Source organism: Pristis pectinata, chromosome 9, assembly GCF_009764475.1.
Source record: "Pristis pectinata isolate sPriPec2 chromosome 9, sPriPec2.1.pri, whole genome shotgun sequence".
In the NCBI taxonomy this organism is placed as follows: domain Eukaryota; kingdom Metazoa; phylum Chordata; class Chondrichthyes; order Rhinopristiformes; family Pristidae; genus Pristis; species Pristis pectinata.
Genome location: NC_067413.1, coordinates 1,134,080 through 1,161,283, shown reverse-complemented (window position 1 = coordinate 1,161,283; position 27,204 = coordinate 1,134,080). Strand labels below are relative to the sequence as shown.

Below are 27,204 nucleotides of genomic sequence, written 5' to 3'. Positions count from 1 at the left end.
CCGGCACCCCAGTGTCAGAGCACACACCTGTACACCGGCACCCCAGTGTCAGAGCACACACCTGTACACCGGCACCCCAGTGTCAGAGCACACACCTGTACACCGGCACCCCAGTGTCAGAGCACACACCTGTACACCGGCACCCCAGTGTCAGAGCACACACTTGTACACCAGTACCCCAGTGTCAGAGCACACACTTGTACACCAGCACCCCAGTGTCAGAGCACACACTTGTACACCGGCACCCCAGTGTCAGAGCACACACCTGTACACCGGCACCCCAGTGTCAGAGCACACACCTGTACACCGGTACCCCAGTGTCAGAGCACACACTTGTACACCGGTACCCCAGTGTCAGAGCACACACCTGTACACCGGCACCCCAGTGTCAGAGCACACACCTGTACACCGGCACCCCAGTGTCAGAGCACACACTTGTACACCAGTAACTGGTACCAGGTTGTTGACTCGCACCCGGGGGTTGCTTCCTACTGTTATAGGTGGAACACTGACTGAGGGGTTAAATTGCTCAGGAGGTAGTTTGGGGCTGGGTTTGAATCTACTTGTCCCCCGTTGACATCTGCAGCATAATGAAGCAGCGAGCCTGCCCGGCTGATGTTCCACTAACCCTGGAGGTGTGAGTGGACGGTGAGCGGGAGGACACACCACCGTTCCCCGGGGCTCTCACCCGGGCCTCCGCTGCTCACACGTCGGTGGGAGCCGGTGACCAGGGCCCATTGTTGGCGGGGCCGGGGCCGGCTCCCCCGGGCCCCTCACCGGCTCCCCGCTCTCAACAGGCCGGCAGGCCTCGCTCCCCCGCCGGAAGGCCCGGCTCCCACACCCCGCTCCCCGGCCGCTCACTTACATCGCCCAGCAGGCCCCGCAGGGCCCGGCTCAGGCCGCGGACTCCCCGCTGCTCCTGCGGCCGCGCCGCGCCGCGCCGCTCGCTCAGCTCCCGGGCCCGGACCGGGGGCCGCTCCCGCCGCACCCGCGCGTTCCCGCCCGCCCGCCTGCGCGCTCCCGCCACCCCCAGTGCGCAGCCGCGGCGGCACCCGGAGCGCCAGCGCCGGCCCCGCCCGTCCGGCCTGATCCAGCCCGCCTCTTCCGTCCGCCCGGGCCCCGGCCCCGGCCTCGGGGGTGTCGGCACGGCCGGGACCGGAGGCCGGGGACGGAAGGCCGAGGACCGGCCCCAAGCGCTGCGGTCAGGTCCGGGCGGGGCTCCGACCCCCGGTATAGTCCCACCTCCCTGCATTAACTCCACTCCCCTCTCTGCCCCGCTCGTCCCGGTCCCGGTACCTGCCCCTGCCCCGGTCCCGGTCTCTCTCCCTGTCCCTGCCCCGGTCCCTGTCCCGGTCCCGGTCTCTCTCCCTGTCCCTGCCCCGGTACCTGTCCCGGTCTCTCTCCCTGTCCCGGTACCTGCCCCGGTCCCGGTCTCTTTCCCAGTCCCTGCCCCGGTCCCTGTCCCAGTCCCGGTCTCTCTCCCAGTCCCAGTCCCGGTACCTGCCCCGGTCCCGGTCTCTCTCCCAGTCCCTGCCCCAGTCTCTCTCCCAGTCCCAGTCCCGGTACCTGCCCCGGTCCCGGTCTCTCTCCCAGTCCCGGTCTCTCTCCCAGTCCCTGCCCCAGTCCCAATCCCTCTCCCTCTCCCGGTCCCAATCCCGGTCCAATGCTGTCACTGTTCCTGCCTCCGCCTCCTCTGGCAGCCGGTTCCAGGCACCAACCACTGTGTGTGAAACATTTATCCCGTGGCTCTCCTTTAAACCTCCCTCTCACCTTGAACCGGTGCCCTCTGAAGCAGATACCGTCGACCTACCGTATCTCTGCCCCTCGTAATTTATAAACCTCTCTAAGATCACCTCTCGGCCTCCTACATCCCGGGATATCGGATGTCGCCGCCCCGTTCTCCAGTCTGGGCTAGGTATGGGGAGAGGCTGAATAGCCTGGCACTGTACCCTCTAATGGGATCTCATTGAGACCTGCCTCGGGCCAGGTGTTTGCTCCAGCTGAGCAGCCGAGGACCGAGGTGCACCTGGAGAATTCTGCTCTGCAGCCAGTACTGTTCAGAACACACCAATAGGGTTTTGGGCATTAGGGGAATCGAGGATTAAGCAGGTGGTGCAGGAAAGTGGCACTGAGTTAATCAGCCATGGTCATGAATGGCAGAGCAGGCCCGATGAGAGGTGTATTGCTGCTCCAATCTCTGACGTTCTTCCCTCTACAGAGGGAGTGATGTCCAGTTGGAGGGGTGCCAGCTGTAACTAAAACAAGTTGATAAGGAAGAGGACACTGTCACCGTTTGCCCAAACTGTGGTGGAATTATGGGTCCATATTTCATAGTGACAGCGGCAGCCCTTCAGCCCATCGAGTCTATCCCATTCTCTCCCCCATGCCTATTAACCCTACCCTGATTCTCCTCCCAGCCACCTACACCAGGGGCAATTTACAAAAATCAATTAACCCGACAACTAGCATGGAAACCAGAGGACCGGGGGACTCCCCACAGACAGTGCCAGAGGTCAGAATCGGACCAGCTCAAGTTGTGAGACATTTGTGTCATGTGCCACCCAAGTTTAAGCAAGAAAATAGACTTTTTGGCGAGCCCTTACAGCAAACACTGCCACACACATACCAGCTTCGTGGCAAGTATTTTCATAACAATATGCAAAGCACCACCTTGAGGAGTTTGGTGATCAAGCTGTGACTACCCTGGGAGCACATCCATGGGAGGAAATATAGTGGTGGATGGGCATGGAAAATGTGCAGATATCCAATTGTCCCTCTACTGAGGTTGGGGAAAGGTCTCTGTATCTAAATGTGAACATCCACCTTGATTTTATCCTTATATCTAGATGTACGTATTTTATGTATAAGACAGTACTTTTGTAAAACAAGTGCTGAGCTCAAGTAACAAATTAGGACTTTAAATATGTACCTGTTATTTCAATTCAGTTAAACTGGAAGATGTAAAGTTGATGCCGTCACAACTGTTTTTAATAACTGAAATTTACTGAACACAAACTAAATGAACACCCCAAACCTGAAAAACAGTTCAGAAGTGAAATTAAATAAATGATTCTCAGCCAGCACCTGTATTGAGAAATCAATGTTTCAGATTGATGGACTTTCATCCTGTTCGACGCTGCAGTACAAATATAACCTGCAGTCCAAGTAAGGGCAAGGAAAAGTTGGACCAATTAGCTGGCCACATTGTGGTGAAAATGCCAGATCCATTATTAGGAATATGGTTTCAGCAAAAATTTCTTTAAAAATCATATGATTAGCAGAGATGGTTTATGAACAGTAATGTGTTTGAGTTTAAAGGATTTGAAGCTGTAATTCGCAGCGTAGGTAAGGGGAATTGGTGGACATAGTGTATGTAGAATTTCGAAAGGTAATTGGTCAGCGGCTGCACAAAGTCAAGTTACAACCTGCAACAATTTGCAAGGTTGGGGATAACACTTTAGTGTGGATAAAGGATAGGTTAAAGGACAAAATCTGGAGCAAGGGTGGAAGGGCAGTCTGTCGTGGGGTATCACTAGGCTCTCAGATGTTCACAATTTCTATGAACAAGGTGGATGAGTAGATGAACAAATCCAAAATTCAATAGTTTGGAGGAAAGGTGAGCTTGGAGGACACAGGTATCAAAGAGAAAGGTAGATCGAAAGGTGCTAGATGGAGTACAATGTGGAGATATGCACCTTGTTAGGAAGTAATTAGTTTATTATTGTCACATGTACCAATGTTTTGCCTGCCGTCCACACAGATCATTCCATCAGTTCAGTACATCGAGGCAGCATGAGGGAGGCAATGACAGAATGCAGAATAAAGTGTTACAGGGAAAGTGCAGTGCAGGCAGACAATGAGGTGCAAGGCAATAATGAGGTAGATTGTGAGGTCAACACTCCATCTTATTGTATAAGAGGTCCATTCAATAGTCTTATAACAGTAGGATAGAAGCTGTCCTTGATCCTGGTGGTATGTACTTTCAGGCTTTTGTATCTTCTGCCTGGGGTGGGGGGGTGGGGGTGGTGGGCGGTGGCGAGAATAGAGAATGTCAGGGCTGGGTGGGGTCTTTGATTATGCTGACTGCTTTTCTGAGGCAGCGAGAAGTGTAGACAGCCCATGAAGGTTTCCATGATGGGCTGGGCTGTGTCCACAACTCTCTGCAGTTTCTTGCAGTCTTGGGTAGAGCAATTGCCGTACCAAGCCGTGATGCATCCAGATAGGATGCTTTCTATGGTGCATCTCTAAAAATTGGTAAGGGTCAACATGGACATGCCAAATTTCCTTAGCCTTCTGAGGAAGTAGAGGCACTGGTGAGCTTTCTTAGCCATTGTGTCTACGTAGTTGAACCAGGACAGGCTATTGATGATGTTTACACCTAGGAACTTGAAGCTCTCAACCATCTCTACCTCAGCACCATTGATGCAAATAGGGGTGTGTACTCCACCCTGCTTCCTCTCGTTTTGCTGACATTGAGGGGAAGGTTGTTGTCATGACGCCACGTCACTAGACTCTCAACTCCTTCCTGTACTCCGACTTATCATTTGAGATTTGGCCGACTACGGTGGTGTCATCTGCAAACTTGTAGATGGAGGTAGAGCCGAATCCGGCCTCTCAGTTGTGAGTGTAGGCAGCAAAGTAGGGAGCTGAGGACGCAGCCTTGTGGGTCACCATTGTTGAGAATAATCATGGCAGAGGTGTTGCTGCCTCTCCTCACTGATTGCGGTCTGTTGGTCAGGAAGTCGAGGATCCCGTTACAGAGGGAGGTGTTGAGTCCCAGGTCTAGGAGTTTGGAGATGAGTTTGCTTGGAATTATGGTATTGAAGGTAGAGCTGTAGTCGATAAATAGTAAGTACACACAAAAATCTTACCGGTGAGAAACTAGTAAACCTTGGTGCAGAGTGGAAACTGGGTGTGCTGGTTCAAATGTCGCAGAAAGCTAAAATGCAGCAAGTGAGTGTGTTAGAATGCAAGTGTCTTGCGACAAATGCACGGAGCTTCAGTGAGACTGCATCTGGAAAATTGTGTGAAGTTTTGTTCTCTGTAAAGTACAGTCTTGCCTTGGAGATTGAACAGTGCAGACTCAAAAATTGATTCCTGGGATGAGGAAGTTGCCTGACGAGTAGTGATCGAGTCAAAGTGGCCTGAACTTTCAAAGAATGGAGGTGATTCTGCTGAGACAAATTCTGAGAGGGTTTCCTCAGGCAGGCACAGGTAGAACTCGTCATAGTCTTGGCATGAGAAGTCAGCCAGATGGGACTGAGATGAGAAATTTCTTGGAGGGTTGTATACCTTCAGCTCCTCCTACATTTTCAGAGCTGAGATTGCTAGGTCTGTGATCATGATTTTGAGACATATGGGGACTGGGTGGGGAAATGGTGTTGAGGAAGATAAGGCATGATTTTGCTCAAGGGGTCACACTGCTTACTCCCACTGCTATTTGCGATTGGGTGCTGGTTTACCATGTTATTGTAAGGTAATACAGCCATTTCACTGTGGCCTTTTTTTCTCATGAAATGTTTAACAAAGGTTCTGGGAAATGTCAGAAATGATCTGTCACTCACTGTGCACATTTTGTTTTTCAAAAGCTGAAACTTGTTGAGTGTGGGATGTGGCTACAGACTCCATACAAGACCTCACTTTCAAAGGTTTTGTTGCCCTGGTGACACAGATGAGGAATAGTCAGTGACACTCTGGTACACACCGAAACAACAGTGACAGCACCTCTCAAACCTGCAACCTCTATGCCCAAGGGCAGCAGTGTATGGGGGCAGCACCCCCTACAGGATCCCCAACATCTTGCACACCCTCCTCATGGGAAATATAGGTCACTAGGTCCAGACCCCAGAATTTCCTACCAAACCTTCATCAAAAGGACAGCAGTCTTTCTCTAAGGCATTCATGGATGAGCAATATTGCTTGTTTTACCATAACCACAATGTGTACAGACACTCCTCCAGAAACAGGGTGATGGAGAAGGGCAGCACGGTAGCGTAGCGGTTAGCATAACGCTATTACAGCGCCAGCGATCAGGGTTCGATTCCCGTCGCTGTCTGTAAGGAGTTTGTACGTTCTCCCGTGTCTGCGTGGGTTTCCTCCGGGTGCTCCGGTTTCCTCCCACATTGCAAAGACGTATGGGTAGGTTAATTTGGGTGTAAAATGGGCGGCGTGGACTCGTTGGGCCGCAAGGGCCTGTTACCACGCTGTAAATAAAATTAAATTAAAAAATTAAAATTAAATATTGATACTTCAAATAGAACAGGTCAATTTCTGGATCTCTGCAGGGAAGAGGGATTAGGTTAATTAGGAGCCTTGGTTTAATTAGTTCAGCACAACATCATGGGCTGAAGGGCCAGTCCTGTGCTGTACTGTTCTATGTTCAATGTCAAGTTTAAAAAAATAAAAAAAACTCCAGGAAAACCAGTTTTGACGTCAATATACAAGTCAATGGAGAGGCTCCCAAGCAGATTCACTGGAATGGTGCCTTGTTAAAGGAACTACAAGAAGACAAAATGCCAGTTTGCTTTAACATCTCAATAGTAAAAACTCTGTAAAATGAAAGACCAACTCATGTCAAGGCTTGGTAATTGTTTAGTTGGCAGCAGATACAGATCAGAGATAAAAATGTTGTTGCTCTAATTGACAGGATGTGACAAGTTGGATTACTAGAACATAGAACAGTACAGCACAGGAACAGGCCCTTCGGCCCACAGTGTCGTGCCGAACTAGTTAAACGTCATAAATGACCTAACTAAACTAATCCCTTCTGCCTACACAATATCCATCTCCCTCCATTCTCTGCACACTCATGTGTCTATCTAAGAGCCTCTTAAACGCCTCTATCATATTTACCTCCACCCCCACCCCAGGCAGCACATTCCAGGCACCCACCACTCTGTGTAAAAAAAAACTTGCTTCCCACATCTCCTTTGAACTTACCCCCTCTCACCTTAAATGCACACCCTCTGGTATTAGGCATCTTGACCCTGGGAAATACCAGCTGTCTACTCTATCTATGATAATCTTATACACTTCTACAAGGTCTCCCCTCAGCCTCTGCTGCTCCAGAGAAACCAACCCAAGTTTGTCCAACCTCTCCTTATAGCACACGCCCTCTAATCCAGGCAGCATCCTGATAAACCTCTTCTGCACCCTCTCCAAAGCCTCCACATCCTTCCTGTAATGGGGCGACCAGAACTGAATGCAATACTCCAGATGCAGCCAAACCAGAGTTTTATAAAGCTGCAGCATGACTTTGCACATTTGAACTCAATGCCTCGACTAATGAAGGCAAGCATGCCATATGCCTTCTTTACCGCCCTATCAACCTGTGTTGCCACTTTCAGGGAGCAATGGATTTGGACCCCAAGATCCCTCTGTACATCAATGCTGTTAAGGGTCTTGTCATTAACAGTGTACTGTCTCTTTACATTTGATTACCCAAGATGCAGCACCTGACACCTACCCAGATTAAACCCCCATCTGCCATTTCTCCATCCATATCTGCAACTGATCTATATCCCACTGTATCCCTTGGCGATCTTCGACACTATCCACAACACCACCAATCTTTGTATCATCTGCAAATTTACTAACCCATTCATGTTTTTATCCAGGTCATTTATATATATCACAAACAGCAGAGGTCCCAGTACAGATCTCTGCACAACACCACTGGTCACAGACCTCCAGCCCGAATAAGACCCATCAACCACTACCCTCTGTGTTCTATGGGCAAGTCAATTCTGAATCCAAACTACCAAGTCACCGTGGATCCCATACATCTGAATCTTCTGGATGAGCCTCCCATGAGGGACCTTGTCAAACGCCTTACTAAAATCCACGTAGACCTTCATCAATCATCTTTGTCACCTCCTTGAAAAACTCAATAATTACTGAGAGACAACCTACCCCACACAAAGCCATGCTGACTGTCCCTAATTAGGCCATGGTTTTCCAAATGCTCATAAATCCTATCCTGAAGAATCCTCTCCAATCAGGATTACATCAGGATCAGTTCCATACCTTAGCTTTTCAAAGAATAGCACATGAAGGGAGAGTTGCATCTGTGATCAACAAACACATACACCTCAACAACACAAGATCAAAACACAAAGTCTGCAGGTAGAGCCATTAATTAGGAAGCTGGAAGATGTGTAGTCCAGACAAAACCACTCAACCCCAGGAAACATCCAGGACTCTTCCCCATGAATAATGACGGAGCAGGGAAATAATGGGATGAAGTGCACCTCATTTTTAAGAAACATGGAACATAGAACAGTACAGTACAGTACGGGCCCATCGGCCCACAATGTTGTGCCAACCTATATATACACCTACTCCCTGATCAATCTAACCCTTCCCTCCTACACAGCCCATAACCCTCCATTTTACTTCCTTCCATGTGCCTATCTAAGAGTCTTTTAAATGGCCCTATTGTATCAGCCTCTCCCACCACTCCCAGCAGCATGTTCCAGGCACCCACCGCTCTGTGTGAAAGTAACCTACCTCCAACATCTCCCCTGAACTTTTCTCCTCTGACCTTAAACTGATGTCCTCGAATATTGGCCACCCTGGGGAAAAGGTGCTGGCTGTCCACTCTATCTATGCCCCTCATAATCTTATATACCTCTATCAAGTCACCTCTCATCCTGCATCGCTCCAAAGAGAAAAGCCCTAGCTCACTCAACCATTTCTCATAAGACATGTTTTCGAATCCAGGCAGCATCCTGGTAAATCTCCTCTGCACCCTCTCTAAAGCTTCCACATCCTTCCTATAATGAGGTGACCAGAACTGAATAGAAAATTCTAGTGTGGTCTAACCAGAGTTCTATAGAGCTGCAACATTACCTGGTGGCTCTTGAACTCAATCCCCCGACTAATGAAGGCCAGCACACCATACGGCTTCTTAACCACCCTATCAACTTGTGTGATAACCTTGAGGGATCTATGGACTTGGACCCCAAAATCCCTCTGTTCCTCCACACTGTAAGAATCCTGCCATTAACTTAGAACCATAGAACAATACAGCACAATACAGGCCCTTCGGCCCACCATGTTGTGCCACCCTTCAAACCACACCTAAGACTATCTAACCCCTTCCTCCCACATATCCCTCTATCGTAAATTCCTCCATATGCTTATCTAACAATCGCTTGAACTTGACCAACGTATCAGCCTCCACCACCACCCCAGGCAGCACATTCCATGCACCAACCACTCTCTGGGTGAAAAACCTCCCTCTGACATCGCCCTTGAACTTCCCACCCATTAGCTTAAAGCCACATCCTCTTGTATTGAGCATTGGTGCCCTGGAAAAGAGGCGCTCTATCTATTCCTCTCAATATCTTGTATACCTCGATCATGTCTCCCTTCAGCTTCCTTCTCTCCAATGAGAGAAGCCCTAGTTCCTTTAGTCTCTCCTCATAATCCATACTCTCCAATCCAGGCAGCATCCTGGTAAATCTCCTCTGCACCCTCTCCAACGCCTCCACATCCTTCCTATAATGAGGCGACCAGAACTGGACACAGTAAGTGTGGCCTAACCAGAGTTTTGTAAAGCTGCATCATCACTTTGCGGCTCTTAAACTCAATCCCCCGACTTATGAAAGCTAACACCCCATAAGCTTTCTTAACTACCCTATCTACCTATGAGGCGACTTTCAGTGATCTGTGGATATGAACCCCCAGATCCCTCTGCTCCTCTACACTGCCCGGAATCCTGCCATTTACCTTGTGCTCCGCCTTGGATTTTGTCCTTCCAAAATGTAGCATTTCACACTTCTCTGGATTGAACTCCATCTACCACTTGTCAGCCCAGCTCTGCATCCTATCAATATCCCTCTACAAGCTTCGACAGCCCTCCACACGATCCACAACACCACCGACCTTTGTGTCATCTGCAAACTTGCTAACCCAGCCTTCCACCCCCTCATCTAAGTCATCAATAAATATCACAAAAAGTAGAGGTTCCAGAACCAATCCCTGCGGGACACCACTAGTCACAGCCCTCCAATCTGAAGGCACTCCCTCCACCACAACCCTCTGCTTTCTACAGGTAAGCCAATTCTGAATCCACACGGCCAAGCTTCCCCGGATCCCTTGGCCTCTGACCTTCTGAAGAAGCCTACCATGCAGAACCTTGTCAAATGGCTTACTAAAATCCAATGTAGACCACATCCACTGCACTACCCTCATCAATCTTCCTGGTCACCTCCTCAAAAAACCCTATCAGGCTTGTGAGGCAAGATCTTCCCTTCACAAAGCCATGCTGGCTGTCCCTAATCAGTCCATGATTCTCTAAATGCTCATAGATCCTATCTCTTAGAATCCTTTCTAACAGCTTACCCACCACAGACTCAAGGCTCACCGGCCTGTAATTCCCTGGACTATCCCTACTACTTTTCTTGAATAAGGGGACAACATTTGCCACCCTCCAATCCTCCGGTACCATCCCTGGGGACAACGAGGACTCAAAGATCCTAACCAACAGTTCAGCAGTCTCCTCCCTCGCCTCACGAAGCAGCCTGGGGAATATTCCGTCAGGCCCCGGGGACTTATCTGTCCTAATATTTTCTAACAACTCCAACACATCCTCTCTCTTGATATCTACATACTCCAGAACATTACCCTCGCCTACACTGTCCTCAGCATCATCAAGACCCCTCTCCTTGGTGAATACTGAAGAGAAGTATTCGCTGAGAACCTCACCCACTTCCACAGCTTCCAGGCACATCCTCCCACCTTTGTCTTTAATCGGACCTACCTTTACCCTAGCCATCCTTCTGCTCTTCACGTACGAGAAAAAAGCCTTGGGATTCTCCTTAACCCTACTCGCCAAAGCCTTTTCATGTCCCCTTCTCGTTTTCCTCAGCCCTTTCTTAAGTTCCTTCCTTGCTACTCTATATTCCTCACGAGCCCTGTCTGATCCTTGCTGCTTACACCTTATGTATGCTGCCCTCTTCTTCCTAACCAGTTGTTCCACCTCTCTCGTCACCCACGGTTCCTTCACCCTGCCATTCCTTCTCTGCCTCACCGGGACAAATTTATCCCTAACATCCTGCAAAAGATCCCTGAACATCGACCACATCTCCATAGTACATTTCCCTTCAAAAATGTCATCCCAATTTACACTCCCAAGTTCTCGCCTTATAGCCTCATAATTCGACTTTACCCAATTAAATATCTTCCCGTCCTCTTTGCTCCTATCCCTGTCCATAACAATTCTAAAGGTTATGGAGCAACGGTCACTGTACCCCAAATGCTCACCCACCGATAGATCTGTCACCTGTCCCGGTTCATTACCTAAAACTAGATCTAATATGGCATTCCCTCTAGTTGGCCTGTCAACATACTGTGTCAGGAATCCGTCCTGGACACACCTAACAAACTGCGCCCCGTCTCAACCCTTGGCACTAAGTAGGTGCCAATCAACATTTGGAAAGTTGAAGTCTCCAGTTATAATAACCTTGTTATTTTCGCATCTCTCCAAAAACTGCCTCCCAATCTGCTCTTCAGTAATTTGGTACTCTGCCTTTGTTCATCCTTCCGAAGTGTTTCACTTCACACTTTTCCGGATTGAACTCCATCTACCACTTCTGCATCCTGTCTATATCCCGTTGTAACCTATGACAACCTTCTACACTATCCTTTGTATCATCTGAAAACTTATTAATCCATCTCTCTACTTCCTCATACAAGTCATTTATAAAAATCACAAAGCAGGGGTCTCAGAACAGATCCCTGCGGAACACCACTGGTCACCGACCTCCAGGCAGAATACTCTCCATCTACTACCACCCTCTGCCTTCTGCGGGCAAGCCAATTCTGAATCCACGCACCAAGTCTCCATGGATACCATGCCTCATGATTTTCTAGATGAGCCTACTATGGGGAACCTTGACAAATGCCTTTCCAAAGTCCATGTACACCACATCCACCGCTCTAGGGCAGGCACGGTAGTGTAGCGGTTAGCGTAACGCTTTACAGTGCCAGCGACCTGGGTTCAATTCCAGCTGCTGTCTGTAAGGAGTTTGTACGTTCTCCCCGTGTCTGCGTGGGTTTCCTCAGGGTGCTCCGGTTTCCTCCCACATTCCAAAGATGTACAGGTTAGGAAGTTGTGGACATGCTATGTTGGCATTGGAAGCGTGGCGACACTTGCGGGCTGCCCCCTGGAACCCTCTACGCAAAAGATATATTTCATTGTGTGTTTCAATGTACATGACTAATAAAGATACCTTAATCTTACCTTACCTTCATCAATTTATTTTGTCACAATTGAAACAATTGGATAAATGTTTGAATCAGAGGAAATGAAGCAGTGAGGCAATGGGGCATGCTTGAGAGAGCAGGGCACTGGAGTTAGTTTGGGAATGAATACAGGACCATGGAAAGAGAGCAGGAATCAAGGAGATGGGCTGAATAACTGTTTTTAAATTCTCTGGATTTAAGTGACTTGGAATATGAAGCTGGCCCTTCAACTGAGATAAGTGTGGCAGAAGAAAACCATCCCCTTCAGGAGGTATGCACATTGACAAAGCCTCCCCAGCTCGGCTGGCACCCAATGTGGGCAAGGGTGGACAGGTGTTATCTGACAGGGAGATGAGGAGCCCCACTGCATGCTCCTGCAGGGGTGCGCAGGGGTAGAACAATGACCAGATGGCAGTCACAAGGTGCAAAGAGCTTTATCGATGTCAGTGGCAGCACTATTGCCTTATTAAAACAGCTCCATCACAGCAGAAAATCACACGGTAACATCATATCGCCACACCTTCCAAATGATTTCCAGTTTCAATGGATAAAAATCAGAGTAGACGCCAGTCCTGAATGGGGTTCCCTGTTCCCTGGGCCAGGTCAGAATCTCACCGCCGGTAAGCTCCGAAAGCCACGAAGCTGAAGAGGATGGTGATGCCGACCAGTGAGATGGTGGCCGGTGCCGTGAAGAAATGCCGATAGTTGATCTGGTAATACCACAGTACTGAGAGCATGAGGAAGAAGAGGGGCAGCATCAACCCCCCGACGTTGAGGGTGGTCTCGGTGTTCTCCGCCGCGTGGCTCCCTGCTGGAGACTGCGGCGTGGCATTCTGCGAGATGTGGCAGTGAACTACACAGTTGCCCGTGATGTGAAGTGAGGAGAGTGTCTGTGTGTCGTCTCCCAGCAGCTGCCCTTGGTATATGAGACGCACCTGGTGCTCCTGGTGAGGGAACTGAGTCCTGGCAGGGGGAAGACAGACAAACACATTAACAAGTGGCAGCAGAAAAAGACCACCAGCCGCCCTGCCGGTGTTTAATTATGTCTGCTGGGATTTGGTATCAGGGCTTAGGGTCCTGCCCTCACAACTGTGTGTGTGTGATCTGTGAGAGAGATCTGGGTCATGAGAGTGCTGGGAGATCATAGCACAATGAGTGGGTCACCTCTGGACCTTGAGCTGTCCTCATCTGACACCGAAAGGGACAGACCCGGCAGAGATAAGGCACAAACTCAGGTGTCAGTGTGGTTCGTGACCGGATAGCAGCCACATACCTGTGGAGGTCAACTAGCTGTGACCGAGAGCTGACAGACCCCCAAGAATCCCTCAGTGCCTCCCCCCACTGAGAAGGCTATCACATCGCTGCAGGGAGGTAGGTGGTGGGACAGTAGTCAGGGGATGGGAGGTGGGAGAGAGATGGAGGGAGTTCTGGTATTGAGTAATGAAGAACATCTTTTGCCTCAAACGTGAAGTCCAAGTGATGACACCGTGTGGAATCAAGGCAGTGATATTACCTCTTTATGTGTCCGATCGTGTGTTCAGGTCTGACCTGAACTATTCTCTCAGTGTCATTCAAGAACTTCAATCTCATCACCATGGAGCTGTCCTGGGCACAGTCACTGTGGGGGAGCTGGTCACCAGCGGACTGAGTCTCAGCAGCATCCCCACCTCTCGCTGCGGCCACTCGCCGCCGCGGGTGTACAGGCACATGATCTGTAACCAAGTCCTCAGTGGCAGTGACGGTGGGCGGCGTTTCCTCATGTTCAGGCAGAACTTGCTCCTCCGTATCTTTCTCCGGCCTCTCCCCTTCCACTCCGTCCCCCTCTACTCCGTCCCTCTGCCTCTCCCCCTCCCCACCGTCCCCCTCCTGATCCCCCTCGACTCCGTCCCTCTGCCTCTCCCCCTCCCCACCGTCCCCCTCCTGATCCCCCTCCACTCCGTCCCTCTGCCTCTCCCCCTCCCCACCGTCCCCCTCCTGATCCCCCTCCACTCCGTCCCTCTGCTTCTCCTCCTCCCCACTGTCCCCCTCCTGATCCCCCTCCACTCCGTCCCTCTGCCTCTCCCCCTCCCCACCATCCCCCTCCTGATCCCCCTCCGCTCTAACCCTCTGCCTCTCCTCCACTCCAACCCTCTGCCTCTCCTCCACTCCAACCCTCTCCCCCTCCGCTCTGTCCCTCCCTTGATCCCCCTCCGCTCTGTCCCTCTGCCTCTCCCGTTTCCCCTCCCCTACATCCCTCTGCCTTCCTGCTGTGCATTCTGCTGCTGTTGTGCCAGTCTCGGTTTCTGCTGGGTGTGGGGGGGCCTCGGTGGAAGAGGGGCATACAGGGTCCTGTTGCTCCACAGGGGTAGCTCCAGTAGGTCGCAGCGCTTGGTCACCTCGGTCCACGGTGCGAGTGGAGGCCCATGCCAGGATGAGAACCAGCATCATGAAAACTAGGCTGAAGAGAACAGTCACCTCATCACCCACTCCTTCGATTAAAGCCATGGTGTGGACCACGATCTCCCACAGTCACTCAACTGGGAAGCTGAAAGAATAAAGCATGGAAAAGGTGAGAAACAACAAATGGACCACAGTCTCAGACAGATGCAGGTGAGATTAAGAGAAAAGGTAGGTACCCCGATTGTCAGGCAGTGCCTCTGGATCAAGGACACATCCTTTCATCATGTTTATACACAACTTGGATGGAGAATAAAGAGGCAGGTATTTCAATTTACCCAGCATAAGATGGCATGATAACTGGCATGGGGGGAGCACAAAGGCACTTTAAGAGTTTCAGAGAGTGGGCAAAACTATGGCAGATGCAGTTTAATGCGGAGAACTGCAGAGCAATCTGCTCTGGATGTGAGAAAGATCAAACAGAGGACTTGTAAGTGGCAAGAAACTCCAAACGGGATTTATGGGTCTATGTACAGAAATCAGGGAAGGCACAACAAATTGAAAAGCAAATGGAATTGTAGCCTTAATGTCAAGAGGCCTGGAAAACCATGGTGTGGGCACTGGTTATCTGAAAGCTCTGATCTGAACCAATCTGGAGTCATTCCACTTTGTTAGGAGTTGAGGAGATTCAGGACGTCACCAAAGACTCTTGCAAATTTCTATAGAAGAACATTCTGACTGGTTGCATCACCGCCTGGTATGGAGGCTCCAATGTGCAGGATCGCAAGAGGCTGCAGAGGGTTGGAGACTCAGCCAGCTCCATCATGGGCACAACCCTCCCCACCATCGAGGACATCTTCAAGAGGTGGTGCCTCAAGAAGGCAGCATCCGTCACTAAGGACCCTCACCACCCGGGACATGCCCTCTTCTCGTTACTACCATCGGGGAGGAGGTACAGGAGCCTGAAGACCCACACTCAATGATTCAGGAACAGCTTCTTCCCCTCCGCCATCAGATTTCTGAACGGTCCATGAACACTACCTCATTATTCCTTTTAGTAATTGTATGTCTTTGCCCTGTATTGCTGCTGCAAAACAACAAACTTCACGTCATACAAATCAGTGACAATAAACCTGATTCCACATTCCAGGCCATTCAGGGATTGATGCGAAGAACAGTGTGATTTTTTTATGGGGTAGGGTTAAGGGTTGCAGGTTGGTGGATGCAGTCCAGAAACTGATCAACCATGATCTAAAATAAATGATGGAATGAACTGAAGGGTCTGAACAACCTCTTGCTGGTCAGAACACCATTTTTGCCACACACCGAGGGCAGAGAGACACAGAACGACTCAAAATTTCACAGCTATCCCCAGCATGAAGCTTCACCACTGCTCCTGGACTGAATGCCGGTGGGTTCCGAAGTTCACTGCCAGGGGTCTGACTGCTCTGGTCTCAGAAGAGCTCAGTGTGGTCAAGGGGGCTCACATTCACATCACAACCTGTCCAGGTGAATCAGTCCTGAGGTGGAAGATTTGCATCCAAGCATCCTGAAGGAAACGAGGGAGACAACTGCAGCAACTCTAGCACAAATAGACAATAGGAGCAGAAGTAGACCATTCGGCCCTTCGAGTCTGCACCGCCATTTTGAGATCATGGCTGATCCTCAACAATCAATATCCTGTTCCTGCCTTGTCCCCATATCCCTTGATTCCCCTATCTATAAGAAACCTATCTAGCTCCTTCTTGAAAGTGCCCAGAGAATTGGCCTCCACTGCCCTCTGAGGCAGTGCATTCCACAAATTGACAACCCTCTGGGAGAAGAAGTTTTTCCTCACCTCTGTCCGAAATGGCCTAGCCCTTATTCTTAAATCACGCCCCCTGGTCCTGGACCTCCCCAACATCTGGAACATATTTCCTGTCTCTATCTTGTCCAATCCCTTAATAATCCTGTATGTTTCAATCAGATCCCCTCTCAATCTTCTCAATTCCATCGTGTACAATCCCAGTCTCTCCAACCTCTCAGCACAAGACAGTCCGACATCCCTGGACTTAACCTCGTAAACCTATGCTGCACGCCTTCTATAGCCAGGATATCCTTCCTTAACCCTGGAGACCAAAACTGTACACAATACTCCAGGAGTGGTCTCACCAAGGCCCTGTACAAATGCAAAATCTTCAAGTAATTATTGAAAACAGGAGCCTACAGACCGAGTTAGGGAATAATATCATTTCCAAAAGAAATTGAAAATAGTCACTGACAATGCAGTGAGTTAGACGTTCCTGGCAGATAAAGCTGCAACATCTCCCGATCGCTCGATCTTGGAATGTCTGGATGGAAATAAATGACTGCAAAACATTCATGAAGGAGACCTTTGCCAATTGAGCTGGCTGGCTTCCACTGATTGTGAAACATGTGGGTGTGGTAGTGTTCTGCTGTACTCGGGCATCGAGATCCACGAGGTCTTTGTGGCAGCTCCACAGGTACAGAACAGGAACAATGGAAATACCGACAGTGGATATCCGAGCGGGTCGAAAGGTAATGCCCACACTTTGTTCTCAGTCAAGCAGAAGATTACCGTCACCTCCCCAGGGCTGTGCTTTGGAACATCTTTTGTTTGATGTCTTCATCAATTATTTGGAGCTTGGAGCCACTAGCACAAGGGATTTACTTCAGAGAATCACACAGCACATTGTGCCTGTGTTGCTTCTTTGAAGAAGCCTGGCAACTAGACCATGTTTAACATGACAGGTACCCTCTGTGGCAAGAGGAACAGGTTAATGTTTCAGCCCCATGATCTTCCATCGGAATTGGGAAAAGTTACAGATTGACGCATTTTCTCAAGCACCTCCGTCCGTTGTCCTTTGGATGAACGGGTCACAGCTGAGAAACTGCTGATGAACATCCCTGGTGAGCTACTGCACTGATTGTGTACACGATGCACACAGCAGCCACAAAAAGTTGGCAATGGAAAAAGGCAGTCTTGAATGTGGAGTGCAGGATGAGAGCCACAGAATGCTGTGTCTTACGGACAGATATGGTGAGATCAGGGAGGGGTGTGTTGATATTCTAGGGCACGTCCATATTAAGGAGGAGGAGGTGTGTGTAGTGAGAAATGTTAAGGTAGATAACTCCCCAGTGCCTGATGGAATCTTTCGCAGGATGCTGAGGGAGGCAGGGGAGGAGATTGCTGGGGCCTTGGCATTGATCTTTGTATCCTCTTTTGCCACAGATAAGGTCCTGGAAAATTGGAGAACAGCTACTGTGGTTCCTTTGTTTAAGGGCAACTGGGATAACCCAGGAAATTATTGATTGTTGGCCCTTACATCAGTGGTAGGGAAATTGTTGGAGAAGATTCTTAGGGACAAGATTTACTCACATCTCGTTAGGGACAGTCAGCATGGCTTTGTGTGGGGCATGTCCCGCCTCACAAACTTGGTTGACTGTTTGAGGTGACGATGAAGATAATCAATGAGGATAGGACAGTCAATGTTGCCTACGTGGCCTTTAGTACCGCATTTGACAAGGCCCATCACAGTGGGCTGTTCCAGAAGATTGTCATAAGATCCATGGTGAATTGGCCATGTTGGCTTGGTCATAGCAGGCAGAGAGCAGTGGTAGTGGGAGTAGTTACTGGAACTCCGTGACCAGTGGTGCTCCACAAGGATCAGTGCTGGGACACGTGTTGTGATATTTGGATGAAAATGTAGGTCCGCTGTTTGCAGACGACACAAAAACTGGTGGAGTTGTGGATAGTGGGAAGGTTGTCCAAGGATGCAGCAGGGTATAGGTCAGTTGGAAATGTGGGCAGGCAAGTGGCAGATGGAGTTTAATCTGGACAGGTGTGAGGTGTTGCATTTTTGGAGGTCAAAAGCAAGAGGAAAGTGCACAGTAAATGGCAGGACCCCTGGGAGCACTGATGTACAGAGGGATCCATAGCTCTCTGAAAGCAGGAACATGTGAATAGCGTGGAGGAGGTGTGCGGCGTGCTTACCCTCGTCGATGGGGCACTGAGCATTAAAGTCGAGAGGTCACGTTACAGCCGTTTAGAACTTTGGCTGGGCCACATTTGGTGTAGTTCTGGTCATGACACTATAGGAAGGATGTGGAGGCCTTGGAGTGGAAGCAGAGGTTCACTAGGGTGTAATGTATTAGCGATAAGGAGGCTGAGGGGAGACCGAACAGAAGTTTATACAATTATGAGAGGCATAGATTGGGTGGACAGGTGGAGTCTTTCTCCCAGGATGGAAGTGTCAAACACCAGAGGACATAGGTTTAAGGTGAGGGGGGAAAGTTTAAAGGAGATTCATGAGGCAAGTTTTCCCACACACAGAGAGTGGTGGGTTCCTGCAACACACCGCCAGGGGAAGTGCTGGAAGCAGATATGATGGCAATGTTTAAGAGGGATTTAGACAGACACATGAACAGGCCGGGAATGGAGGCATATGCAGATGGGATCAGTTTAGATTGACATCACGGTCAGCACAGACATGGTGGGCCGAAGGGCCTGTTCCTGTGGTGTTACATAGAACATTACAGCACAGCACAGTCCCTTCGGCCCACAATATTGTGCCGACATTTTATCCTGCTCTAAGATTTATCTAACCCTTCCCTCCCACATAGCCCTCCATTTTTCTATCATTCATGTGTCTCTCTAAGAGTCTCTTAAATGTCCCTAACGTATCTGCCCCCACAACCTCTGCCGGCAGTGCGTTCCACGCACCCACCACTCTGTGTAAAAAAACTTACCCCTGACATCCCCCTTATACCTTCCTCCAATCACCTTAAAATTATGTCCCCTCATATTAGCCATTGTCACACTGGGGAAAAAGTCTCTAATTGTCCACTCGATCTACGTCTCTTATCATCTTGTACACCTCTATCAATTCACCTCTCATCCTCCTTCGCTCCAAAGAGAAAAGCCCCAGCTCACTCAACCTCTCCTCATAAGACATGCTCTCCAATCCAGGCCACATCCTGGTAAATCTCCTCTGCACCCTCTTGAAAGCTTCCACATCCTTCCTATAATACTCCAAGCGTTGTCTAATCAGAGTTCTATAGAGCTGCAACATCACCTCGCGGCTCTTGAACTCAATACCCCGACTAATGAAGGCCAACACACCACACACCTTCTTAACAACCCTATCGACCTGTGTGGCAACCTTGAGGGATCTATGGACGTGGAACCCAAGATCCCTCTGTTCCTCCACACTGCTAAGAGTCCTGCCATTAACCCTGTATTCTGCCTTCAAATTCGATATCCCAAAGTGTATCACTTCACACTTTTCCAGGTTGGACTCCATCTGCCACTTCTCAGTCCAGCTCTGTATCCTATCAATATCCTGTTGTAATATACAGCAACCTTCTACACTATCCACAACACCACCAACCTTTGTATCATCAGCAAACTTACTAACCCACCCTTCCACATCCTCATCCAAGTCATTTATAAAAATCACAAAGAGCAGGAGTCCCAGAACAGATCCTTGCGGAACACCACTGGTCACTGACCTCCAGGCAGAATACGCTCCATCTAACACCACCCTGTCTTCTATGAGTGAGCCAATTCTGAATCCACACAGCCAAGTTTCCCTGGATCCCTTATCTCTTGTTCTCTGTTAACATTCCAACGTGATGACGGAGGTACTCAAACTGGAAATAGAGCTGAACTTTTAGAAGATACAAGGCTGTGAAAAAGACTTCACTGGGTACTGGCCGTGCAGGGATTGCCGCTGCCGCCTCACCGCTCCAGTGAGCTGGGTTTCATCTGACCTCTGGTGTCACATGGAGTCTGCAAGTTCTCTCTGTGATTGCGTGGGTTTCCTCCCACATCCCAAATACGTGCAGTTTGTTGGTTAATTGGCCCTCATGCAGGAATGTGGTTGGAGAATGAGGTGGGAAGAGGGGCTTAATAGGCATGTGAGAGACTAGATTGCAAGGAGATGTCAGGGCATGTGACTGATGGGCGTGTTTGGGAGCTAGCAGAGACCCAGTGTCTGAATGGCCTCTGTAAGAAATGAGAGAAAATATGAAAACTGAGATTACTTTGTGGGTGCCACAGCCACTGCACCAACTTTAATTCTCTCAGTTTTTAAGCTCAATATCCTCTGCTGTGTCCGTGGAGTGTGGTTTATGGTAAGTAAGGGGAGAGTTTGATTTTCATTTTAAAAAATTATTGAACTGGATTTGCAGTTACATTTCCTTAAGCTTGTGGTTTTAAATATCAATTATAAGTAAACGACTAGACGGTCTCCGGGTAATTGGGTAACCAGCAAGAACTGGTAAATAGAAGTCAGGTCACAAACACCTGGGAACAGAAGTCTGTTGGTTCCAGTAAAGGCAGGGCCTTGGGAGAAGGGACATTGTGGATGGGGCCATGCAGAGAGAAAGAAAACCATTGGAACCCACAGTGACCACGTGTAGTAAGTGCCGGTGGCTCAAGGAATTGTCTCGGAATGGGGGAGTCCGAGAGTCAAACACTACAGTGGATTAGGGAGGGGAAAGTCGCCAGGACACCCTGTTCCAGGAGGCAGTCACACCTCTTAGATCCATAGAATTGTAGAGTTGTACAGCACAGAAACAGGCCGTTCATCCCATCACACCCATGCTGACCTTTTAGCCCACATTAGGACTGGATCACTATGCCTTGCCTACTTAAGTGCCTGTCTAAATGCCTCTTAAATTGTATCCGATTCCACGAGCTCCTCTATCAGCACATTGCAGTTATTAATCGTTCCCTCTGTGTAAAAAACTTTCCCTTCAGATCCCTTTAAAACTCTTTCTCCTCACCTCAAACCTATGCCCCCTTATTTTTGACACCCCTACCATGGGAATAATGCACTGACCATCTATCCTATCTGTGCCTCTATACACCTCTATCAGGTCATCCCTCAGCCTCCTTCACTCCAGGGAAAACAAGACCAGTTTACCAATCTCCGCCCGTATCTAAAGTTCTCCAATCCAGCAACATCCTGGTGAATCTCCTCCACTCTCTGCAGCACAATCACATCCTTCCTGCAGTGTGGTGACCAGAACTGCACCCAGTGCTCCAAGTGCAGTCTCACCAGTGTTTCGTAAGGTTGCGAAATAACATCCCAACTTTTATATTCTGTGCCCCAACCTATGAAGGCAAACATGCCATATGCCTTCTTCACCACCCTGTCCACCTGTGTTGTCACCTTCGTAGAACTATGGGCTTGAACCCCAAATTCCCTCTGTTCATCAACATTCCTCAGTGCCCTGTCATTTACTATGTGTCCTACCCCTATCTGACTTCCCAAAATGCATAACCTCGCACTTGTCAAGATTCAATTCCACCTTCTGATGTTCCAACTTTCCATCCAATTGATATCCTGCTTCAGCCTTCGACGACCTTCCTTGCTGTGCACAACACCACTGACTATACCCCCTCTCAGCCCCGGTGCAGGGCTTTGCCCCAAAACATCGACAGTTCCTTCTCCCCACAGATGCTGCTCGGGGGCTTAGTCACTTAGTACATTCAAAGCAGTGACCGACAGACGTTTAGCTATTCAGGGATATGGGATCAGAACAGGACAATGTACAGAGGAAAAAGATTAGTTTTGATTTTATTGAATGGCAAAGTAGGCATGAATGGTCTGGTCACGATTCCATTCGAGTTCTCATTGGAAAGAATGTAACAATTTATTTTTTTAAAAAGACGTGCATAGCAATTTCTAAAGAACATTGACTTAGTTCTGTGAGTAACATCCAATTACATTTTGCTCTTTAACCTCACTTCATCTGAAGACTTGCAGTAACAACATGCTCCGGGAACCAGTCACAGAGCAAGACCAAAAACATGCCGAAGTACAAGGATCACAGAGCCATGCAGCACTGGAACAGGCCACCGATCCTCTGCACCGACTGTGAAAGACCAAGGATCACAGAGCCATGCAGCACTGGAACAGGCCTTCACCTGTCCTCTGCACCGACTGTGAAAGACCTATTTATACCAATTGTATTTTATTCTCTCCACAGTCCCATCAACTCTGCCCTGACTGCACCCTTCACCTACCAACCCATACAGCTCTGGGTTGTGAGAGGAAACCCAGGCAGACACAAGGAGAACATGCAAATCCCAGACAGACAGTAGAGGTCAGGACTGAACATGCGTAGCTGGAACTGAGAGGCAGCGACTCTGCCAGCTGGTTCATGAAAGAACCTTTTCCACCTCAGTCACCTACTGCACATCCCAAAGGACCTCGCATCTGAACCAATATCATTCATGTTGCGTTTTCCATCCACTAATCTTTAGATGAAGCATCGAATCATACAACACGGCCCAACTTGTCCATGCCGACCGAGACGTTGCTCCAAGCTAGTCCCATTTGCCTGCATTTGGCCCATATCCCCTTAATCCTTCCCTATCCATGTACTGGTCTTATGGTCATCTGGAGCTTTATTTAGACCAATAAGATATAGGAGCAGAATTCGGCCATTCGGTCCATCAAGTCTGCTCTACCATTCAATCGTGGCTGATTGTTTTTCAACCCTATTCTCCTGCCTTCTCCCTGTAACCCTGAACTCCCTTACCAATCAAGAACCTATCAATCTCTGTCTTAAATATTCCTAATGACATGGGCTCCACAGCCCTCTGTGGCAACGAGTTCCACAGATTCACCAACAACCACCCCCCCCGGCTGAAGAAATTCCTCATCATCTCAGTTTCAAAGGAACATCCCTTTATTCTGAGGCTGTGCCCTCGGATCCTGGACTCTCCTACCAATGGAAACATCCTCTCTACGCCCACTGTATTCAGGACTTTCAGCATCCAGTAGGTTTCAATGATCTCCCCCTCATCCTTCTGAACTGCATCAAATACAGGTCCAGAGACATCAAACGCTCCTCATAGGTCAAGCCTTTCATTCCTGGGATCATTTATGTAAACCTCCTCTGGACCCTCTCCAGGGACAGCACATCCTTCCTTAGATACAGGGCCCAAAAATTGCTCATAATATTCCAAGTACAGTCTGACCAACACCTTATAAAGCCTCAGCATTGCATCCTTGCTTTCATGTTCTAGTCCTCAAAATGAATGCTAACATTGCATTTGCCTTCCTTACTACTGACTCAACCGGCACGTTAACCTTTAGGGAATCCTGCTCTAAGGCTCCTAAGGCCCTTTTGCACCTCCGATTTCTGAATTTGCTTCCCATTTCGAAAACGGTCTACACCTGGACAAACAAGACCTGGACATGTTTAGGTATGGGCTGATTAGTGGCACGTAACCCAGTACCAGGCAACAAGAGAGTCTGATTACCAACCAGAAGTTCAGCTGCACCAGCCACTTAAATACTGTGGCTACAACAGTGGGTCAGAGGCTGGGGATCCTGCAAGGGTGACTCACCTCAGACACCCCAAGGAATTTAGCCCATCTACACCCTCCACTCTCGGGAGGCTCGGCACCATCCAGTGGCCCATCCACCACCTCCCCCCGAACACTCACTCCCACTGCCTTTAGCCCCAGCCCAGCAGGAACAGTCAAGATGCCCTACACCCACAGGCTGACTCAGGTACTTACAGCAGCCTGGGGCTCAGGTACAGTCATACAGCACGGATACAGGCCCTTCCACCCGACCAGTCCATGCTGACCACAGTGCCCGCCCAGCTAGTCCCAATTTTCTGCGTTCGGCCCATATCCCTCCAAGCCCCACCCCTCCATGTACCTATCCAAGTGCTTCTTAAATGACACCGTTGTACCTGCCTCACCCACTTCCCCTGGCAGCTCGTTCCATACACTCACCACCCTCTGCGTGAAAAAGTTGCCCCTCAGGTCCCTTTTAAACCTTTCCCCTCTCACGCTAAACCTCTGCCCCCTAGTTTTGGACTCCCCTACCCTGGGGAAAAGACTCTTACTGTCCACCTTATCTCTGCCCCTCACGATTCTATAAGGTCGCCCTTCATTCTCCTACGCCACAAGGGATAGACACCTAGCCTGGCCAACCTCTCCCAAAAACTCAGGTCCTCTAGTCCTGGCTGCATCCTCATAAACCTCCTCTACACTTTTTCCAGTTTAACCACACCTTTCCTATAACCGGGTGACCAAAACTATACACAGTGCTCCAAGTGCGGCCTCACCAACGACTTATACAACTGCAACATAACGTCCCAGCTCCGAAACTCAGTGCCTGACAGAGGAAGAGCAGCGTGCTAAACGCCTTCTTCACCACCCTGTCCACCTGTGACGCCGCTTTCAACAAACTGTGCACTTGTACTCCTGGGTCCCTCTGATCAATTACGCTCCCTAGTGCCCTGCCATTCATAGTACAAGTCCTATGCTGGTTTGACTTTCCAACATGCATCACCTCACATTATCTGCCTAGAAATCCATTTGCCACTCCTCAGCCCACTTCCCTAACTGACCCAGTTCCCTCTGTAGTCTACGATAACCTTCTTCACCATCAACAACACCTCCTAATTTCACGTCATCCACAAACATACCGATCAAGCCTGTGCATTCACATCCAAATCATTTATGTAGATGACGAATAACAAGGGTCCCAACACTGACCCCTGCGGCACACCACTAGTCACCAGCCTCCATTCCGAGAAACAACCCTCAACCACCACCCTCTGCTTCCTACCTCTGAGCCAACTTTGAATCCACTTAACCCGCTCTCCCTGGATTCCATGGGACCCAACCTTCCAGACCAGCCTCCCACGTGTGGCCTTACTGAAGGCCAAATAGACAACATCCACCGCCCTCCCCTCACCTACCCATCGGTTACTGCTCCAACACACTAAACTGTTCGTCAGTTGTTCCGGGGTATTTACACCAGGCTCGGGTACTGACTGCAGCCCCGGGTACTCAACCGCCCCCCCCCCACCCCACCCCGGGCCCGGGTACTCACCCCCCCACCCCACCCCACCCCGGGCACTCACCCCCCCCACCCCACCCCACCCCGGGCCCGGGTACTCACCCCCCCACCCCACCCCACCCCGGGCCCGGGTACTCACCCCCCCCACCCCACCCCACCCCGGGCCCGGGTACTCACCCCCCCACCCCACCCCGGGCCCGGGTACTCACCCCCCCCACCCCACCACACCCCGGGCCCGGGTACTCACCCCCCCCACCCCACCCCACCCCAGGCCCGGGTACTCACCCCCCCACCCCACCCCGGGCACTCACCCCCCCCACCCCACCCCACCCCGGGTACTCACCCCCCCACCCCGGGTACTCACCCCCACCCCGGGTACTCACCCCCCCCCACCCCACCCCACCCCGGGCCCGGGTACTCACCCCCCCCACCCCCACCCACCCCGGGCACTCACCCCCCCACCCCACCCCACCCCGGGCACTCACCCCCCCCACCCCACCCCACCCCGGGCCCGGGTACTCACCCCCCCACCCCACCCCACCCCGGGCACTCACCCCCCACCCCACCCCACCCCGGGCCCGGGTACTCACCCCCCCCACCCCACCCCACCCCGGGCCCGGGTACTCACCCCCCCCACCCCACCCCGGGCCCGGGCACTCACCCCCCCCCACCCCACCCCACCCCGGGTACTCACCCCCCCCACCCCACCCCACCCCGGGTACTCACCCCCACCCCGGGTACTCACCCCCCCCACCCCACCCCGGGCCCGGGTACTCACCCCCCCCCACCCCACCCCGGGCACTCACCCCCCCCCACCCCACCCCGGGCCCGGGCACTCACCCCCCCCACCCCACCCCACCCCGGGCACTCACCCCCCCCCCACCCCACCCCGGGCACTCACCCCCCCCACCCCACCCCACCCCGGGTACTCACCCCCCCCACCCCACCCCACCCCGGGTACTCACCCCCCCCCCACCCCACCCCACCCCGGGTACTCACCCCCCCCCACCCCACCCCACCCCGGGTACTCACCCCCCCCCACCCCACCCCACCCCGGGTACTCACCCCCCCCCACCCCACCCCACCCCGGGTACTCACCCCCCCCACCCCACCCCGGCCCCGGCTACTCACCCCCCACCCCGGCCCCGGGTACTCACCCCCCCCACCCCGGGTACTCACCCCCCACCCCGGCCCCGGGTACTCACCCCCCACCCCGGCCCCGGGTACTCACCCCCCACCCCCCCACGCCACGCCCGGACACTCACCGCGCCCCCACCCCGGGCACTCACCCCGCCGGGCCCCGCTCCATACTCCCCTCTCGGCCAGGCCGAGGCTTCAGGCGCGGCCTCCGCGGCGGCGCAACGGCAAGCCAGCGGTACCCTGACGTCATCACGCGAGGTCCATGACGTCACCGCGCACAGCACCGGCTGCGCCTCCAAACAGCGTTCGGTATCTCAGGCAACGTCCCCGGGCGTCCGCTGCCCGTGACGTCATCGGAGACGGTGGCCCCGGCGGCAGGGGTGCACGCAGGCTGCGGGAGCGGCTGCCCGGTGTTATACCGGCGGGGGTGCACGCAGGCTGGGGGAGCGGCTGCCCGGTGTTATACCGGCGGGGGTGCACGCAGGCTGGGGGAGCGGCTGCCCGGTGTTATACCGGCGGGGGTGCACGCAGGCTGCGGGAGCGGCTGCCCGGTGTTATACCGGCGGGGGTGCACGCAGGCTGCGGGAGCGGCTGCCCGGTG

The 27,204-nt window shown here is 51.3% G+C and overlaps 2 protein-coding genes across 5 annotated transcripts in view; both read right to left on the bottom strand.

Moving 5' to 3' along the window:
• fastk (Fas-activated serine/threonine kinase) overlaps positions 1-1,872 on the bottom strand; it is a 43,568-nt gene extending 41,696 nt beyond the window's left edge. Inside the window, exon 1 of one of the 4 annotated variants that reach the window (XM_052023669.1) lies at positions 1,854-1,872. The gene's annotated coding sequence lies outside the window, so the exon portion shown is untranslated. Of the gene's footprint in view, positions 1-865; positions 1,032-1,853 lie in introns of those variants that run through there. The other 3 variants (XM_052023671.1, XM_052023670.1, XM_052023668.1) reach the window with 3 other exon arrangements.
• Positions 1,873-6,573: 4,701 nt separating this feature from the next.
• LOC127574420 (transmembrane and ubiquitin-like domain-containing protein 1) lies at positions 6,574-26,866 on the bottom strand. The gene is made up of 3 exons (XM_052023425.1): positions 26,753-26,866; positions 13,763-14,773; positions 6,574-13,212 (listed from the first exon to the last, which is right to left on the bottom strand). Exons 2-3 carry the CDS (start codon positions 14,731-14,733, stop codon positions 12,861-12,863), a joined length of 1,323 nt encoding a protein of 440 aa, XP_051879385.1. The 5' UTR covers positions 14,734-14,773; positions 26,753-26,866; the 3' UTR covers positions 6,574-12,860.
• Positions 26,867-27,204: the final 338 nt, after the last annotated feature.

Bases quoted from the DNA above. Each gene is read 5' to 3' on its own strand.
- LOC127574420 (XM_052023425.1), bottom strand. From the start codon at position 14,733: ATGGCTTTAATCGAAGGAGTGGGTGATGAGGTGACTGTTCTCTTCAGC. The intron at 13,213-13,762 runs GTAATATCACTG...TCCCCCTGCCAG, and splicing joins ACGATCGGACACATAAAGAG to GACTCAGTTCCCTCACCAGG.